This window comes from Esox lucius, chromosome 15 (assembly GCF_011004845.1).
Source record: "Esox lucius isolate fEsoLuc1 chromosome 15, fEsoLuc1.pri, whole genome shotgun sequence".
Taxonomy (NCBI): Eukaryota; Metazoa; Chordata; class Actinopteri; order Esociformes; family Esocidae; genus Esox; species Esox lucius.
The window spans coordinates 4,842,573-4,863,914 of NC_047583.1; the positions used below are offsets into that span (position 1 = coordinate 4,842,573).

General features: G+C 39.2%; 1 protein-coding gene across 1 annotated transcript; it reads left to right on the top strand.

Moving 5' to 3' along the window:
* Positions 1-8,577: 8,577 nt before the first annotated feature.
* On the top strand, positions 8,578-20,777 carry LOC109616646. The gene is made up of 28 exons (XM_034297547.1): positions 8,578-8,666; positions 9,876-9,904; positions 10,142-10,163; positions 10,401-10,428; positions 10,519-10,582; positions 10,931-11,074; positions 11,902-12,080; positions 12,164-12,267; positions 12,395-12,507; positions 12,697-12,867; positions 12,994-13,202; positions 13,302-13,396; positions 13,560-13,588; positions 13,755-13,776; positions 14,038-14,065; positions 14,170-14,245; positions 14,391-14,537; positions 14,871-15,082; positions 15,186-15,289; positions 15,405-15,523; positions 15,617-15,784; positions 15,987-16,186; positions 16,293-16,405; positions 16,589-16,695; positions 16,811-16,981; positions 18,797-19,002; positions 19,120-19,220; positions 20,407-20,777. The coding sequence occupies exons 1-28, from the start codon at positions 8,612-8,614 to the stop codon at positions 20,493-20,495; spliced, it is 3,105 nt and encodes a 1,034-aa protein (XP_034153438.1). The 5' UTR covers positions 8,578-8,611; the 3' UTR covers positions 20,496-20,777.
* Positions 20,778-21,342: the final 565 nt, after the last annotated feature.

The window sequence follows — 21,342 nt, forward strand, 5'->3', positions numbered from 1 at the left end:
GTCAAAACTGTATAAAGTGTTGGGCAGAATTTTTATAGGACAATAATTAATTATTTTAAAACGAATAACTAACTATAATTTTTTTTTGGGGGGGTAAGTACATATGGCAATAGTATTAACATAAAATTTTAATAGGCTGTCCAATCTAAAAGATGTATTAATGTCATGTTAATCTTTATTGCTTTCTTTTGTCTCTCAGACTAATTACTGGTTCATCCTGTAGTTAGAAGTATAAATTATTTTGAATTCAGATGAATGAGACAAGGAAACTAGGGCTGATTATGTGTGCATGTTTGTAGATATTAGGGCCAGATTGGAAATATCAGGACACCGGGGTAACACCCTTACACTTACAATACGTTCCGCGTCAACTTCTGAGTCAGGACACCCTGTTACCAGTCCCTCCTGTCCAAAGACCTCGTGCCGGGTACTCTCCCATTCGTTACCCTAGGGCCTTGGGGTGGGATCTTTAGATGAGGAAATAGTGTTCACCACAGGCCCTCCAACACCACCAATGACCAATTTATTTATTTTTGGATACTTTTTGGATACGCATTAATGCGTAAAATTCATGATGAGTTGAGGCATCATGTTAAGGGCTTTATTTATCATTGCTCCATGAGAACATTTTGTGCATTTTCAAAGCACATCTGCAAAACCCCATTCAGAAAGCTGTCACAAAAGATACCTAACCATCAGAGCTTACCACATCCAAACTATAAACGATCCATTTTGACAATTTCACTCCTCCTCAACAAAGCAGAGGGAATAGACAGATAAGCACATCTCAAACTAATAATGAGTAACTACTGATCAATATTATGCAGTATTAATACTCATTTATGATACTGTATATTTAGGGCTGTCACAGTTAATCAATTAACTCTGCTTAACTTTGTGTCTATTTCGAGCACAATCAATTAATAAATCATCTGAAAGCAGTCAAAATACACTGAGAAACCAAAATATCTACAGATATAAATAGAATATACAATGCCAATTAAAAGGATAAGACATTGAATTAAAATAATAACATACTTGTCATTCTGAGCAAATCCTGTGAGTTGATTTAAGATTTGGTTTTAAAATACTAAAAAGTCAGTCACTGTCATTAAGATACAAGGATCAGTTACTGCATAATGTTGGGAATCCTGGAAAATATTTTGTTCTGTACATATTTCACTTACATTCATCCACAAATGGAATTATTTACAACACTTTACATGTCACATGTTGACTTTACAGTGTATCTAAATAGAATAAAAAGGATTTGTTATCTCACTCACCCTTCAATCTACCCAGAGACATAATACTTTGTGGCATTTGTTGCATAAAAAAACAAACCTTTCTACTTCTGGCCAACTATGTGTGAAACTAATGTCATTGCCCTAGGACTCTCTCCTACATGATTTACACCACCCAAAATCTCCCCAGGGTGAATTTCTCCTAGAAAAGGCTTTATTTATCATTCCCTCATGAGGACCTTTTGTGCATCTGGCATATTTGAAACCATACCGGCTTAACTTCATTCAGAAGACTGACACTCTAAATGATGCTTAACCATCACTCTTTACCACACCCAAAACTATAAATGATCCACCCTCATACTGTCAATTTCACTCCTCTTTGACAAAGCAGTGGGAATAGACAGGTAAGGACAACTCAAATATATAATGAATAACAAATGATTAATAATCTACAGTACATCATAATAATTCCTAAAGTTGTTACAGTTCATCAGGTACCTTTAGTTCCACTCAAGTTCTATATCATGCATAATGTTTTTAAGTTATCTGAAATCAGCAGTATTACAATGAGTGTAAAATACTGCAAAACACATACAAAGCTTGAGTATAAAACGAGTACTGTACATGTTGACAGCCCTGTATAGAACAACTATATAGTACTGATAATAACATGCTGTATTTAGCAGAAGCTATTATTTATCTCTGGAATTAAACCCACTATTCTGCCATTGAAATACACTTGTTCTTCTAACTGTCCGCTAAGTCACAGGACTGCAACATTTAGTCTATTTGTATTATGCAGACAAAACACTTTGGCTAGGTGACAAGGGCAGAAGCTGCTAACAAATACCAAATTCACACTGTTCCCAAATACCTAACTTAACTATTAGTGGTATAAAATATAAAGTACTTTTATGTAAAAATGTATTTCTATTGTATTTTGTGACATTTAAGATGTCATAGGATTTTCATTATCAATAGACATTGATAACTTGAGAATGGGTGTGTGTTTTTTATGATTGTTTGTGGTCTTCCAGTTCAGACAGGAAACTCAAGTGGCCATTGGTCAGTGACATATCGGCTGACCCTGGGAACGCTCCAATCACAATATCAGGTAACTCACTCAGTCTAATCTGCGCTGTTCTAACTATCATGCTGGTGTGAACCCAACCACCACCCCTGGCTTCACCTGTTTAGTTCTGTGTTTCCTTTTCATGGGTGGGATTGGTTCCATGTACCTTGCTCATTGCCTGTGGGGATTGAAATTAATGACATTATAGTATCTTGTACACGATGTGATAGCAGCAAGTTACCCCGCAGAGGAGCAGAACCTAACACCAAATCCTATATATAAAATTGTTGTGCAAGTTTCTAATAAATTGTTAAACTAAAACAAGGCGTTTTCTGTCTGAACTGATTTTCAGCATTTTTTAAATGCCAATCATTGTCAGTTAAAGGGCAGGATCAATTACTGCACAATGTTGGGAATCCTGCATAACTAACTGGAATGTGCTTTTTTTACATACTCCCTAGACATCTTCAAAATATCAACTGTCACATTTGAAGAATATATAATTTTTGTAATTTTTTCTGATTGGAATAGCTGAGAATTAGAGGAATATGTCAAATATTCATGATGTGTTTAAATCTTGCTCGGAAAGCGGGTTAAATAGCATTTGTTTGGGAAATAATGCAAAGAAATGCATTGGTATGGTTTCTGCGGTTGCAATATCTCGATTTAGGTAAAAGGGTTTTTTGTAATTGTTTCTTACTTACATTGCTGGAAAATAGAGGAATATACATTTCTAGTTTTTTTCTGATTTGAATAGGTGAGAGATAAAGGCACATTTAAATAAATCAATCTTGGTGTATCTGGTTCAGAAATTACTTTCCATTGGAGCTGTCTTTGAAAAGGTTGGAAATAAATCCTGTTGCAATGGTTACTCACATTGCAGTACCTCACATTCAATAGGAGATATTTGAGCAGGAGTGGAACATATAAATAATTCTAACTTTTAGTCTGTCTGGCTTAAACGGCCGCTGTTTTGGAAATATTGCAAAAAATAGGGGTGTTTAACATTTGAAGAATTTCATTATTTGCTTAAATATTGCGATTCGTAACATAATGAATAAATATTTAAATTATTTTTATGTTTATAAATGCATGTCCTTTTGTTCAGGATCAAGAATGAACAATGTCAATGGTTATTGCTGAGTTGTTTCTATCTACTTCTTAATGTTTCTGTCGCTCTAACCTTGAGCAAGACAGTTGACCCTAAATGCACCAGTAACTCACTCTCGATAAGAACGTCAAAAACTAAAGCAAGTTGTTGATATTTGTATCATCTATACAGTGGGGTGAACAATTATTTGATACACTGTGTAAGGACATCAGGGATAAAATTGTGGACCTGCACAAGGCTGGGATGGGCTACAGGACGGGATGGGCCAATCTCCCTCGGTCTGGTGCTCCATGCAAAATCTCATCTGGATGATCCAGAGGAGGAATGGGAGAAGGTCATGTGGTCTGATGAGACAAAAATACTGCTTTTTGGTCTAAACTCTACTCACTGTGTTTGGAGGAAGAAGAAGGATGAGTACAACCCCAAGAACACCATCCCAACCGTGAAGCATGGAGGTGGAAACATCATTCTTTGGGGATGCTTTTCTGCAAAGGGGACAGGACGACTGCACCGTATTGAGGGGAGGATGGATGGGGCCATGTATCACGAGATCTTGGCCAACAACCTCCTTCCCTCAGTAAGAGCATTGAAGATGGGTCGTGGCTGGGTTTTCCAGTATGACAACGACCCGAAACACACATTCAGGGCAACTAAATAGTGGCTCTGTAAGAAGAATCTCAAAGTCCTGGAGTGGCCTAGCCAGTCTCGAGACCTGAACCCTCTAGAAAATCTTTGGAGGGAGCTGAAAGTCCGAATTGCCTAGCGACAGCCCCGAAGCCTATATGGAGGTCTATATGGAGGAGTGGGCCAAAATCCCTGCTACAGTGTGTGCAAACCTGGTCAAGAACTACAGGAAACGTATGATCTCTGTAATTGCAAACAAAGGTTTCTGTACCAAATATTAAGTTCTGATTTTCTGATGTATCAAATACTTGTCATGCAATAAAATGCAAATAAATTACAAACCCGATTCCAAAAAAGTTGGGACACTGCACAATTGTAAATAAAAACAGAATGCAATGATGTGGAAGTTTCAAATTTCAATATTTTATTCAGAATACAACATAGATGACATATCAAATGTTTAAACTGAGAGAATATATCACTTTAAGGGAAAAATAAGTTGATTATAAATTTCATGGCATCAACACATCTCAAAAAAGTTGGGACAAGGCCATGTTTACCACTGGGTGGCATCCCCTCTTCTTTTTATAACAGACTGCAAACGTCTGGGGACTGAGGAGACAAGTTGCTCACGTTTATGAATAGGAATGTTTTCCCATTCTTGTCTAATACAGGCTTCTAGTTGCTCAACTGTCTTAGGTCTTCTTTGTCGTACCTTGCTCTTTATGATGCGCTAAATGTTTTCTATGGGTGAAAGATCTGGATTGCAGGCTGGCCATTTCAGTACCCGGATCCTTCTTCTATGCAGCCATGACATTGTAATTGATGCAGTATGTGGTCTGGCATTGTCATGTTGGAAAATGCAAGGTCTTCCCTGAAAGAGACGACGTCTGGGAGTATATGCTATTCTAGAACTTGGATATAACTGTCAGCATTGAAGGTGCCTTTCCAGATGTGTAGGCTGCCCATGCCACACGCACTCATGCAACCCCATACCATCAGAGATGCAGGCTTCTGAACTGAGCGCTGATAACAACTTGGGTTGTCCTTGTCCTCTTTAGTCTGGATGACATGGCGTCCCAGTTTTCCAAAATGAACTTCAAATGTTGATTTGTCTGACCACAGAACACTTTTCCACTTTGCCACAGTCCATTATAAATGATCCTTGGCCCAGAGAAAACGCCTGCACTTCTGGATCCTGTTTAGATACGGCTTCTTTTTTGACCTACAGAGTTTCAGCCGGCAACAGCGAATGGCACGGTGGATTGTGTTCACCGACAATGTTTTCTGGAAGTATTCCTGAGCCCATGTTGTGATTTCCATTACAGTATCATTCCTGTATGTGATGCAGTGCTGTCTGAGGGCCCGAAGATCACGGGCATCCAGTATGGTTTTCCGGCCTTGACCCTCACGCACAGAGATTGTTCCAGATTCTCTGAATCTTTGGATGATATTATGCACTGTAGATGATGATAACTTCAAACTCTTTGCAATTTTTCTCTGAGAAACCTTACTGATATTGCACCACTATTTTTTGCCGCAGCATTGGGGGAATTGGTGATCCTCTGCCCATCTTGACTTCTGAGACACACTGCCACTCTGAGAGGCTCTTTGTATACCCAATCATGTTGCCAATTGACATAATAAATTGCAAATTGGTCCTCCAGCTGTTCCTTATCTGTACATTTAACTTTTCCGGCCTCTTATTGCTACGTGTCCCAACTTTTTTGGAATGTGTTGCTCTCATGAAATCCAAAATGAGCCAATATTTGGCATGACATTACAAAATGTCTCACTTTCAACATTCGATATGTTATCTATATTCTATTGTGAATTAAATATAAGTTTATAAGATTTGTAAATTATTTTTACTCACAATTTGTACAGTGTCCCAACTTTTTTGGAATTGGGTTTGTAATTAAAAATCATACAATGTGATTTTCAGCATTTTTGTTTTAGAATCCGTCACTCACAGTTGAAGAGTACCTATGATACAGACTTCTACATGCTTTGTAAGTGGGAAAACCTGCAAAATCGGCAGTGTATCAAATACTTGTTCTCCCCACAGTACCATACATTTATCCTTATTCAAAATACATTTCAGGTATCAAAATGTATTTCACCTTTTATCCTGAAATGTATTTAAAGATGTATAAATACATTTGACTTTATTCAAAATACATTTCAGCTTTTATTCTGAAATGTCTTTGAAAATGTATAAATACATTTCAGTTTTGTCCAAATGTATTTCACCGTCAACAATGCTCTCATTACAATTGTATTCTATTATAGAAAATACATTGCAAAATGTATTTTGAAGGCCATATTAAAATGCATTTTTCAGATCCTGTGAAAGTAAAAAGATGAAATCTAATTACCCACGTATTGATTATATTACATTTGGATGTTGAAACACATTTTATAGATGTGTACATTACCAAAATACATTTAATCTTAGTCACAAATATAGTCTAAAATACTAAGGGAAACTTGGTAATACCACTACTTGCCATGCCTATGAAACTACTCCTGTTGGGAGTAGTGGTTAGCTTGCTTGACTGTGCAACATAACATTGCAGGTTTGAAACACCACCTTGCCAGTTGTCTGAAATATTTAGACATGCATTAAATATATGTAGCTTTTTATAATTTTTTTACAATATTTAAGCGGCCAATTTCAAAGATTTTTACATATATTTACCAAATGTATTCAAAAATAGATTTCAAATACATTTATTTTCTGTATGGGGGTGGAGCAGAGCAAAACCTTCGCTCGAGAGTGATGAGTGGGATATCTATCAGCTCTTCGCTCACATTGCAGTTATCACTTAATATAAAATTTCTTACGATCTTCAAAAATGAAGTACATTTGAATTCAACATGTGCCTTGCACAAACGTGTGTGTTTGTATTCATTGTGTGACTATCAAACCTCTGATGGACAAAAACACATTGGGCGGGATCAGATGTGGGTGGGTGGAGTCAAATGGTTGACTCCACCCACATCGATCCCCGCCCCGAATTGCACTGCAGTCAGGGGTACTTGAGTAGAATCACATGGCCTACCTGTTTGGACGGAGTTGAGGTGGCTTTGTCAAATGCAAATCATCATCCTTCGGCAGAGTACTTCCCAACACACCTTTTCTCCTAAAATATTGTGATGAATTCCAATAAATATTTTATCTTGAAGGCAGCCACGTTACAGCTATCTAACAAATAGTTGCCTAATCTTCAAAAACAATTCCTGTCTGAGTTGTTCAGAAAAACTCTTCCTGGCTGTGTCGTTCGGTGCATTTGACAAATAAAGCTCGAAACCTCGAAAAAAATTATTACATGAGGTAGGTCTATCGCCTATCATTGTTCTGAGAAAGACACATTGAGTATATGGGTCGGCTAATATTATCGTAGATACACTGTTTTTACCAATTAAACTACCGCTTCATCAGTCACTAAACTGGTTTTTAAAACATTAAATTAAAAAAACGCACACGTATTCTTTTTCAATTTTCGTTGGTAACGTAACTGATTACAGGTACTGTTTTCTTAATCCTTGTATCTGTTACTCTCCAACTCCGTTTATGTATGTTAGATGTGTAGAAAAATGTGTAGAATATTTTAAAATCATTTGCTATAAAAAGCTTTATTACTAACACCACCAAGAAGAAAGACAGAGACATCGGAAATCAATTCGTTCTCATTTTGAATATCTAGAATGTAATGTTTTAGTTAAAAAGAAAATATACATATTAGGTTTGTGTGGATCTGGGGAAAAAATATTTTTTTCCCCCCAGATCCACACAATCTTTTGTAACATCATCTAAAAGCACACACGTTGCTGTGTTGTCAGCAAATCTTTTGAAATCATATTTGTCCCAAAATATGGTAAAATAAACATGTTTTCTTTGAAATGAACTGTTAATAATGCTATATTCCTTTAATGGCTTTGGTGGAGGCAGTATTTTTATATTGATTTTTAAATCTTTTGTTTATGAGACGTAATAATATTTATTATTAATCAAGATCATTAATGTGGGATTCTGCCTTTTATGTGCCTCTTTAGGTTTTTACATACTCTATGAAATACTCTGAAATACTATTCTTAGAATGTGTCTGATTGCAGTAAGAGGCGAAGTTATATTACTGCACACTACAGGGAAATCATACATTACAACTGAAATGTGTTTTTAAACATTTAATTGACATCAGGACATACAGTGGCTTCTGAAAAAGATCTATGATTTACAACCATGCAGCTGTTTGGGTGTGTCTCAAATAAGTAGTTTTTGTCCACTTCTGTTTCCATAGCTTATTATTAAACAATGTTGCATGCAATATATCTGCAGTATATTTCTATGATCAATTTCATTAAATGAGATTATTGATTTTCAAAATACTAATAATATTAAATACTAATTTATAATATTTTGCAAATGGTTTTGAAAAAACAACTGCATTTCCCAATACCACTGTATATTATTTAGATTGTCAGCATTTTCTTGAAACTTGCTATTTCATTACATAAAGGTTTTTGTGGAGTTGAGCCAAACCCAATCTCGTGATGGGAGGCCCCTCTACATCACTATGGACCCTACTAATCTCAGCTATCGGAATTGGTAAGTTGCAAATTGATGCAAACTTAAGCCTTAATGTGTATACCTACAGTGGGGAGAACAAGTATTTGATACACTGCCGATTTTGAAGGTTTTCCCACTTACAAAGCATGCAGAGGTCTGTAATTTGTATCATAGGTACTCTTCAACTGTGAGTGACAGAATCTAAAACAAAAATCCAGAAAATCACATTGTATGATTTTTAAGTAATGAATTAGCATTTTATTGCATGACATAAGTATTTGATACTTCAGAAAAGCAGAACTTAATATTTGGTACAGAAACCTTTGTTTGCAATTACAGAGATCATATGTTTCCTGTAGTTCTTGACCAGGTTTGCACACACTGCAGCAGGGATTTTGGCCCACTCTTCCATACAGACCTTCTCCAGATCCTTCAGGTTTCTGGGCTGTCGCTAGGCAATACGGACTTTCAGCTCCCTTTGAAAGATTTTCTAGAGCGTTCAGGTCTGGAGACTGGCTAGGCCACTCCAGGACCTTGAGATTCTTCTTACGGAGCCACTCCTCCTCTGGATCATCCAGATGGTCATTGGCAAACTTCAGACGGGTCTGGACATGCACTGGCTTGAGCAGGGGGATGTTGCGTGCGCTGCAGGTGAGATCTTGCATGGAGCCCCAGAACGAGGGAGATTGACCGTCATCTTGAACTTCTTCCATTTTCTAATAATTGCGCCAACAGTTGTTGCCTTCTCACCAAGCTGCTTGCCTATTGTCCTGTAGCCCATCCCAGCCTTGTGCAGATCTACAATTGTATCCCTGATGTCTTTACACAGCTCTCTGGTCTTGGCCATTGTGGAGAGGTTGGAGTCTGTTTGATTGAGTGTGTGGACAGTTCAAACAGGTGCAGTTAATACAGTTAATGAGTGGAGAAAAGGAGGGGTTCTTAAAGAAAAACGAACAGGTCTGTGAGAGCCGGAATTGTTACTGGTTGGTAGGTGATCAAATACTTTTGTCATGCAATAAAATGCAAATTAATTATTTGAAAATCATACAATGAGATTTTCTGGATTTTTGTACCTACGATAAAAATTACAGACCTCTACATGCTTTGTAAGTAGGAAAACCTGCAAAATCGGCAGTTTATGAAATACTTGTTCTCCCAACTGTATATCACTGCAATCCATGAAATACAAAATAATAATCTGAAAAAGGCAATATTAAATGGGTTTTCTTTTGTTTTCATCCCATTCAGCCTGTGAGGCTACACTGATTTCTGCAGATGTAAGTTGTTGGTCATTGACGGAAAAAATCATGCTTTTATACATAAATATTCTGAAAATTAAATGCCCAATTCTCAGTGTTTTGACGCACAATGCTTGGTCTATTGATTTTTTTTTTTTTACATTATTGTGATTATTATTGAAACTATTGTAAGTGTTTATTAATGAATAAAATATTTCTTACTTATTGTACTTATATTCCAACAATGTGATGATATTTATGGTTGTTATTTTTCAGAGCATGATATTACCCATAAACGGTAGGTTCAAAATCAGTATCGGTATCACTGTGTAGTTACTAGCATGTGGATTTCCTGATTAGTAAATAATAAATTTTGCGCACTACATAAAATTAAAAGCTATACATTACTGTTCAATAACATAAAACAAGAATTAAAAATACAATAAGACCCAATAAAGGAGGAGCAAATACTTCATTTCATAAAAGACATTTGTCAGACTAATTATGTTCATTATCTTTTTTTCTAAAATATCAGAAACTCAGCAATGGAGCATGGAAAACAGGCAAGTGTACGGAGTTATTGTTAGCTTCTATGACTTTACAGTTTTGGCCACTATATAGATATATGTTTTTCATACCCCTTCCTGAAACAGAACAATGAATAATGCTCCACAAGAAGTCTTCAATATAACAACAGTGAATCAGGCCACTTCCAGGGTAAGAGAACAACATAAATTAGCTGGAGTATTATTGGTACCTACTGTACATCCCCAACCATAAACACCAAAATTCTAAATGCGGTACAAAGCAAGGACATTTTGAGATATCTCAAGAAGTCTTTCAACCAAGGGAGTGGCTGGGGTTGATGCTTTTAGAGCATGGCCACAGTGTTCAAACATACTGATAAATATACTACAAAGCATCAGTGAAATGATCCCATATTGTTGTTTGATAGATACCTTTAGTGTCACACATTCATCTGCCTTTTCTAAATGTTCAAGAATGTATAATTTGGTTTGGTTTAACTATTATTTATGAATTGTAATATTTTTGTTTTATGTTTAGATTTATAACGCTGTTGACACACTGAGTACACAACTGTCTATTTTTGGCGCAAACAACCAAAGCCATACCGAAGTGGAGGTTAATGGGTTGCAAGAGGACCTCCGGCAGATTAAGGACTTGACCCTGAAAGTCTTCCTTTATTTGGTAATTAAGTATTGAAAAATCATATTTAAAAAATGTGTACGTCATGCCATCATCTTCTTCCGCTTATCCGGGGCCGGGTCGCAGGGGCAGCAGTCTAAGCAGGGATGCCCAGACTTCCCTCTCCCCAGACACTTCCTCCAGCTCTTCCGGGGGGACACCGAGGCATTCCCAGGCCAGCCGGGAGACATAGTCCCTCCAGCATGTCCTAGGTCTTCCCCGGGGTCTCCTCCCGGTGGGCCGCCTGTATCCGGGATCTTGTCCTTTCGGTCATGACCCAAAGCTCATGACCATAGGTGAGAGTAGGAACGTAGATTGACCGATAAATCGAGAGCTTCGCCTTTCGGCTCAGCTCTTTCTTCACCAACGACAGACCATTACATCGACCGCATTACTGCAGAAGCTGCACCCATCCGTCTGTCAATCTCCCGTTCCATCCTTCCCTCACTCGTGAGCAAGACCCCTAGATACTTCAACTCCTCCACTTGAGGCAGGCACTCTCCACCAACCTGAAGTGGGCAAGCCACCCTTTTCCGACTGAGGACCATGGCCTTGGATTTGGAGGTACTGATTCTCATCCCCACCGCTTCACACTCGGCTGCAAACCGTCCCAGTGCATGCTGAAGGTCCTGGCTTGAAGGATACAACACGAGAACATCATCCGCAAAAAGCAGAGACGAAATCGTGTGGTCCCCAAACCTGACACCCTCCGGCCCCTGGCTGCACCTAGAAATTCTGTCCATAAAAATTATGTGTACGTATGTTTATTAAATTAAATACAACTGTATTATGTTAACAAATAATAAACAATGTAAACATTCCATTTTAAGACTGAGGTCCAGGACATCTTTGGAGTTTTGAACATTCTGAATACTTATGATGTCCGAAGTGTGACGTTCATAAGCCTGTGGTTCAACATCCAGCTGAAACCGCTTTTACCTGACATAACTGGAGAAATCATGACCCTGTTGAGCACAAAAGACTTCAGCTGCAGTTCCTATCAGGCATTGTGCGTTGACAAGCATTTTCATCACAAATTATTGGAGAAAGTGTCTGTGTAGATGTTGTTTTTAAAATTATTTTCCATTGAAGGGTCAAGGGATTTAGTGATGAACATGAATTAATTGACACAGAGCAACAACAAGTGATCTTCAGTAATTTCATCTATCCGTTCCTTTCGAGAAATGACTCAGGAGGTAATGAAATTTAAATAGACAGGAATTCATGAAGTTTTTTGTGTATTTTTCCAGAACAGAAATTTCAATTTATTTCTTTAATATTTCTTTAAATAATCTATTTATTATCTACACATTTCAAATTAAGGTTGTGTCTCAAACACCAACAGCAGCACGGTCTGGCTGAAGAAGAATTTTGGAATCTATTCGGCTTTTGCAGAACTGTCAGAGTTACGCATCCTCAACCCTGACTTCTCAAGTGTAAGTTGATTGTGTTTCAAAATGATGAACATGCCAGTAATGCTACAGTGCAACTCAATGAAATGTATTAGTTTCATTTCTTTTTGTTTTTCGTGGAACCGGATTTAAATAGTTTAAGGATGATTATATGTAGAACTATGGCGGTTTGAGGGGTAATGCATTTGTATGGTGTTGTCTTCCTCTCCCCAGGTGGCAGTTCTAGACATCCTCTCACCAAACCAGAAAGTTGAATTGATACTAGACCCAAGCAGTGGCGCTCTGGAGAATGAGACACTTGTGAGGGAAGTTTTCGTCACCTTGCTGGATTCCGAAGAACAGCTCGAGGAGTTCTATGTGACTTTTGTTGAAGTCACCACGCAGGTGAGTTTATCACTGTCCAGCTGGAATGGACCTTGTCCAGTGAGACCCGGGTGTCGACATATTCATCTGTAATTACAATCGCAATGAAATGATGTCCCTGTAAATCGTTAACCATTCATTTTCCAGGAAAACATCACCATCATCACAAACACAGCCGTAAGAGACACAATGCTAAATCTGACCTTGACGGCTCTTGCTCCCAAATTCTACGACTTCGAGCCAACAGACTTCCAGCTGTGGTTCCAAGTGAATCTGGATGTTCTGCTGGCCAGCATCCTTCCTGCCAGTTTGGTTGTTATCCCCCAAAACATCTCCTGTGAATCCTACAGTGCCATGTAAGAGTTATGTGCACCCACCAAACAAACAAGGCAGCACTTGTTAAAGTACAGATGGACAAAATACAGGACTAACCTCTCCCATTCCCTTTCGCTCAGATACATTGGTCTTGACCAAAGTTTGGCATCTCTTCCATCGAACCTCTCACAGGGTGTGCAGTCAAGCTTGAATGCACTGACGGCGACATTCCAACGTATGTGTAAAGCTCTTCGTTTTCATTCAACCACTTTCATTGTAACATCGAAAACCAAGCATTCCTAGAAATCTCCAAACAGGCATTGGGTTTCAGTATTTTCAGATATACATGAAAGTATTGTGCTAATCGAGTGGCCTTATTTCACTTATCTCCCTCAAAGGTTGCCCAAGGCCGGCAGTTCATATTGTGGTAAGTTCTCAAAAGGGCACTATTTCTTAGACAAATGTTCACACGATACATGGAACGTTCATACATCCAGTTGGTTCGTTGTGGCATTACCGAGGAAATCCCAAGCATGTCTTTTGTTTTCTCAATGATCGCTATAATGGTAACAATGTTCTTTTTTTCCATCTAGTGCCAAGAAACACTGGTCAATGGTAAGTAAATGCTATTTGAAAACATTAAATTGTGTTTCATCATACTGGTCTTCAAATGTGTTTCTCTGGCATTTTATGCTTTATTGATAGAGGTAGCGGATAGAGTGTATTCAATAGCAGGAGGCCGTATTAGAATCTATATTGCAGCGTTGTATGTGTACCGGAAGCATCAGCTTAGACCGTTGGATCAGCATCGGCCCCAAAGTTAAGCAATTCAGGTGTAGGGTCTAATGAACTCTGTTTTTCTCTTCTCTTTTGCAGAGGTACAACTTTGTGCTGGAATCAGCAGGTGTGTTCAGTGCTTTCTTATACAATGCAGAATGTATAACACTGAGACACACACAGTGTCATAAGTAAACCATAAATGATTACGTTCATTGCCATTCCCTACAGTTCACAAGACCTGTCTTCTGGCAATTCCTCGGAATCCCTTTGCAAATTCACCATCCCTCAATATGCCTGTTCCGCAGTAAGCTTTCTTTAAGTTACTTTAAGGCAAGGTTGTCGTTGCCAACAGACACGTTTATTTCATTCCCATATTTGTTGCTGATTTGACTAGTGCTAATGTTACTGTTGCCTGATTTTGTTCACATCACTGCATTCTTTTCTTTAAGACGACCCATCTGTCAGCCGACAACTTGGCGACGCTGCTGAAATGCCAACTGGCAAGCAATGAGACCTACTCCACAGCAATCTGGAAGCTGTTCTTCCAAAACAATGCTGCAGTTCTGGGACAGGCTCTATTGGAATACTCTAGCATGGTATGTTGAATCCTTGAATGAGAACAGATGTTGCCAATACATGTACCATACCATACCATACCATCTTCTTCCGCTTATCCGGGGCCGGGTCGCGGGGGCAGCAGTCTAAGCAGGGATGCCCAGACTTCCCTCTCCCCAGACACTTCCTCTAGCTCTTCCGGGGGGACACCGAGGCGTTCCCAGGCCAGCCGGGAGACATAGTCCCTCCAGCGTGTCCTTGGTCTTCCCCGGGGTCTCCTCCCGGTGGGACGGGACCGGAACACCTTCCCAGGAAGGCGTCCCTCGCCAATACATGTAAACTTTGTAAATTGAAATCTCTTTGTACTTTTCCAGAACGCCAGTATCAGCAGTCCAGCTATGCCACAAGTCCTTGATGCCATCGGTGAGGTCATAATCAACAACTTCACCAATGCGCAACTGAACAACGCTGCTTTAATTGCTGAGTTGTTCCAGACGATGCTCCGACCGTTCTTGGCATCTCCATCCAGCAATTTCCTCTCCTGTCTCAGCTCCAAGAACTTCAGTTGTCAGACCTATCAAATTGTGTATGTAAAGCCACGATACCCAATGTCGTCGTTAATACTACGGATGGTACGCTTACAATTTAATAAGAAGTGAGGTTAACGTAAGCTCTGTTCTCTGCTTCAGCGTTGCTGCTATAAGCAGCCAATCAGCCTCCATCAACACAGTGCAGCAACAAGTGATCTTCACTCGTTTCATCTATCCATTCCTTTCGAGAAATGACTCATCAGGTAATCTAGGTTTCTTGAACGCACAAAAACACCCAAACATCTCAGGGCCAATCCGCTGGAGTCGTCTGCTTAGAGGGATTTGAAATGCTTTATTTTAATACTTTTGTTCTTTCAGATCCCGGCTGTGTCTTAAGCACCAGTGGAAGCACGGACTGGCTCCAGAAAAACTTTGGCGTCTTTGGTGTTTTCGCAGACCTGTCAGAGTTAATAGTCCTCAATCCTGACTTCTCCAGTGTAAGTTGCCTGAGTGGTTTTCAGGATGATCTGCCTCCCAGTAATATTGCCGTTAAAGTCACAGACATGCTAAACTTTTCTTTCTCTTTGTAGAAAGACTCTCTGTCACTGCTGACCCCAACCCAAGTGGCACAATGGATATTGACCTCTGGGGTGTTGAATGACACCAATGACATCACCCTTGTGTTTGAGAGGCTCCAGGAAGGAGACGCTTTCCAGAACATTGACACGTTCCTAACGCAACTGACCGCCAGTGAAATGGTAATGCACTTTTGAGGAAACCAAAGGCATGCTTTCAACTCGATAGATAGCCATGCCTTTGTCTCGTTCCCTTGGATAGGGAAAAGACACCTAATGAGCAACTCGAAACCCAGCAATCTTCTGCTTTAGTACCTTCAGTGTTTGACGGAATGGCGGGATGATTTGTAAAGTGCGTATGACAACTGTTCCTGCGTTTCAACAGGTTGTGGACATCCTCCCAGTCGTGAGAGATGAGATGATGAATCAGACCTTTTACATCATCAGCCCTCATTTCCCCCAGTTTGAGCAAGTGGACTGGATTGCATGGTTCAAAGTAAAGCTGATTCCTATCCTCCCCAGTTTTACTGAAGTCATGCTCACTAATGCTACGTCGTACGTCAACTGCACCAACTACCAAGTGATGTGAGTAGGGTCCAAGTTCCTTGAAGAACAGTGGATGTGATTACTTGAATCTATAAAAAAACGTGAGGGGAATTGATGTCGTAATGGTATCTTCACCAATTTACAGTGTGAAAGGAATGTCCAGCGCCTTCTCCAAAATGACCAACGATAGAAGAGAAGACATTGCAATGGTCCTGCTGACATACCTGAAGAGATCTTTACAATTTATCAATGGACCAGGTGAGCCTCTCCATGCAGGTTGTGGTGCTTGTTGGCTTTGGGCTGGGTTGTTCATCGCTTCTACGGTATTACTTGTGCTTCCGTGAAAATGAGTGAGCAGTTGGCATGTTGCTTCCTTGTCTATTAAACATCACATTAATGTACTCCATTTGTCAATAATTGAAACGGCCATGCGTCTTTTAGCTTGCAGCCAGGATATCCACAACAGCGCTGACTGGCTTGAAATCAACCTGGGTCTGTACTCTGAATACGTAACCTACTCGGATCTCAAAACCTTCAACATTTCACTGGTAAATCAATTGTTTGTTGATGTTGCCTAGTCAAAATGAACTTATTTTATAATGTTTTTTGCAGAACAATGCTTTTTTAGCAACAATGCATTTTTTCATTCTGTCTTCTCCGCAGTTTGCAGTTCTAGACTACTTTTCACCAAACCAGATTGCCGAATTTATACTGGACCCTATAAACCTTGCGAATGAAACTCTTGTAGAAGAGGTGTTCCTATGGGTTCTACAGTCATCCGACCTGGGGGAGATTGGTATTTTTTTCCAATCATTTGTGGATGTTGCTGCAATGGTTTGTATTTTTTTGGTTTTTATTGAGTTAATTGTTTTTTCCCCCACAATTCCCATCAATACTGTGTCTATAGATTTTGCTATACCTTTTATGACTTAGTCTCCAGAAGTCTAAAAACATCAAAGGCAATTTACTGTGTCACAACCCAGCACCGGCTGTGATGGTAAATGATTTACACTGTAAAATTTTTGTATATTTATTTACACAATTATAACTTCAAAACAAAAGTGTGTTTTTGGGGAGAGGTCTCCCAGAAGAATGTGGAACCAGGACCTCCATTCCATGGTCCAGGTTTTGTCAATTAACTTCCCAGCTCCAACCACAAACCTACAATGGAAAACAATAGACAAAAGTTTAGGTTTGATTTAGATTGCATTTTACTTTATTGTCATTGAACAAGTACTGTACAACAAAATGCAGTTTGCGTCTAACCAGAAGTGCAAATAGAGGATGGCAGAATATTTAAATCTATTAATTATATGTATGGATAATGATTGCGAATGCATAATATATGTCAATTCTTCGGGGCTGTGGAAGCAAATGGAGGAGGGCAGAAAGTGTATTAACACTTAATAATTATACTTATTTAAGTATTAAGTATAATGTATGTACAAGTGGGATAAATAGTTGTGCGGGTACAAGTGGCAATTCTCAATGTCATTCAGAATTTGCAGTCAAGGCAAATTGAAGGAGTAGGGTAGCATGTGCAAATGAAATGAATAGCAGCAATGACATGTACCTGTAGACAACTGAAAACTTCCTTTTTCAGACTATGTAAGGCATTGACAGAGTCCAGTAGTACAAAGCCTTTTGACCAGGGCTGAAGTGTTGAGGGACCTGGAAAGGTCCTCTGAGATGTCGACACCCAGGAATTTGAAGCTGAACACGCTCCACCTCAGTGCCATCGATGAGAACTGGGGCATGACAGCAGCCTTTAGATTTCCTGTAATCCACAATGAGCTCCTTGGTTTTTATTTGCAATGAGGGCCAGGTTGTTGTCAGTGCACCATGCCGCCAGGCACTTGATCTCCACCCTGTAGGCTGACTTGTCATTGTCAGCTATCTGGCCTACCACTGTCTGCGAACTTGATGATGATTTTGGAGATGTGTACAGGAACGCAGTGATGGGTGAAGATGGAGTGCAGGAGGGGGATCAGCACACAGCCTTGTGGAGCACCAGTGTTCAGGAACAGGGTGGAGGGGGCTCAGCACACAGCTTCTATTAGTTTATGGGTGGTGACATCATTGGTGCAGATGTCGATGTAATCCAGAACGGAGGAAGCATGTTTCAGTGTCTGTATGGGAGTCAAGGGTGGCTTGAGTGCCAAACAAACTCCAGTTGAAACTGGTGTTGTAGTAGTGAGTCTGCTCCCTCTGGCCACACTTTGACTGTCCTCACTGATGGTTTCACCCGTTTAATGAGGGGTAAATACTTGGGGAGTAGGAACAATGAGAGGTGGTCAGACTGACCCAGGTGGGGGAGGTGAATGCGGGCCTCTGGATTGTTTGTGTACACCTGGTCCTGTGTATTGTCTCCTCTGGTGGGGCAGAAGACATTTCGATGGAATTTGGGGAAAACTGTTTTCAGATTTGAGTGATTGAAATCGCCAATTACAATAAAAGTACCATCCGGTTGGGCAGTTTGCTGCTTGCAAATAGCAACCTGCAGCTATTAGGAAAACAGAGAAGGATGGTCGTCATACCAGTCTCTCATTATAAATACTGTCATTGTTTTATTTTATTAGCAATACATTTTCTACTTATTTGCTACTTATCTATAAAGCCTCCTCCTCACAGAATGTTTTATCTTTACAGGTAAACATGACCAGTATTCAGCCTGGACTGCGAGACATTCTCTTAAACATGACACTTACAGCACTGGCCCCGAAATTCAACACTCTAGACACTCAGGGATATGAGCTCTGGTTCCAGGTCTATCTACAATTATTACTTCCAGGCATTCAACCTGGGACCTTCTCCATCATCCCAAGGAACATCAGCTGTGACTCCTTCAGTGCAATGTGAGATTCAGACTTTAATGTTTGCACAACTGAATGACTATTAAGGTTATAGTCTACATACAGTTAATTTAATGGGTTGTCTTTAAATGGATGAAACAATGTTTTTTTTTGTCACAGCGTCAAGGGCTGTGATAACGTAGTCAGTCAACTGTCACCGACTCAGTCCCAGCAAGTCTACCTGTTCTTAATGGATTATTTGACAGACCAATCCGTTGAAGGTAACACATTCATTATTTTTACTGAAAATACATTGTCACATGGTACGTATCCTGGTTTTAGCCTACTGACGATGCCCTAATGTCCAGCATAGGGCAGCGCAAACTGGCACAGCGTTGCCCAGGGTGCACAGGTGGATAGTCCATCAGAACTGCCTTGTTAAGCCGCTCTATAGTGACTCCTTGCATTAAGGTCAGGTGCTCGTAACGTAATTATTGTCGTATCATTGGGGAATGCCATACAATTGCCGGTGTGTACCTGCTTAAAGCTTCCGGGTTGATTGAGCTTTGTGATAATTATCAGATAGGCTTGGTGAGATTTACTTGGAGGAAGCGTGCATTGATCTTTGTGGAGTTGCCGCAATAAGGCCATGATCAGGAATAGCAAAATTGGTGAGGGAGAATAATTTATATATATATATAAAAAAATACAATGTTATAATCTATTTATTTTTAGAGTGTTTAAAAATTCACAGAAGGATATTATTTAAAAATTAAGTAAATTGACCCTCTGAGATGATGCTGGTGTGGTCTTCTCTTTATTATACTTTATGAGACATTCATGGTTTCGTAGATGCGAATACTCTGCAGACAGTCTGCACGTTATCCTCTTTGTCATCGCTTCATTAAAAATCCAATGTGCTGTACAGGGCCAAAACACGAAACGTGTCACTGTCCAGTTAGTCTCAGGAGGGCATGATCTTTTCTCTCATTCTGATACATTTGACTTGCCTATCTTTCATTAATTACATAGAGTTCCTAACTTTTCTACTACAATACATCTTGGGTATTATGTCTGGATTTCATGGGGCTCTTAAAAGTTCAAAGTGAGGGGAGAGGGGGTGGAGCTAAACGGTTAGAGTTGTGACTTTCATTCTCAGTATGAAAAATGATGTAGATGTGTGCACTCTGTGCTGTATGTCGCTTGAGGTTCCAATCCTTTTACAATAATGTTACCTGCATTGTCTCACATAATCATTCTTTGAAGTATTACGTGACATCAAAGTATTAACATGCCAGCTCAGAGCCCCCTGACCAAAAAATAAATAAATGTCTACTTGTGAATGGCATGAATTCCGCATAAAAACTAAATCTTTTTTATCTAATGCTGACCTGGCAGTATGACTGTGTGCCTCAATCCATTTGACATCTAATCAATATTGTTATTCTGTTCTCACTGTTTCCACAGATCAGTCCATTCTGACCCAACCTAACTGCTTTAGGACCCTACTGCAACTTGTTGCTAGTCGGCCTTCCTACTTCTGCAACTCACCCTAAATATAGGGTTGGGGTTAAACAAGCTTTTTGGGGCTGCTTGCATTAAATGTAACACTGTTGATGGCATTTAGTGCAGCAATGGGCACTCCTGTTCAGTTCATAATATTTAACATCTAGAGGATAATTAATAGATGATAGTGTGTGTGTGTTCACCACTATTACAGTGTTGCTTCATGCTTCGCTTACTTTTTATGTATTTGGATCAGACGAATCTGTGTTACAAATTTAAACCACAGTCTTTGACACAATAAAGTACATGTCTTTATTACTTTTTCATTATCTTTATTTATAGAATTTTGTTTCAATTCTATCACTTTTTGATTTAGTTTCAGAACCTACAAATTTAAATTGTGATTTGTTGCAAAAAGCTTTGTATCTGCCTTACTCTCCAGGAAATAAGTGCTGCATGTTTTTACCAGGTATTAAAAGTATAACCAATTTCTAATAAATAACTGTTCTAACTATACTTTTGAGGCATCCTTTTTTTCTTTCAATTAATCAGTATTATTTGCTTTCTATGTAAAATATTAGCATTTTAACTTGAGTACTTGGTACTCTGTATTTGCAAGTAACCAAAAATAAAAATTTGTACGTGTACTCGGTCTGAAAAAGAGGTATATTCTCATAAGAAGTACTGACGAATGAAAACAAAGGCCTGGGTGGTAGTGGCGATAAACCTGTTAATTTTATTATTAACTGGATGGGTTTGTGGGTTTGTGGCATGCCTTTGCGTGTAAGAGTGGTGATGAGCATTTTGAGGACAATGGCTAATTTGGCTTCTAAAAACACCCTTCTTTGTAAAACTGCTTCAAATCAAGAACAATTAATACTTCGTTTATGTATATAA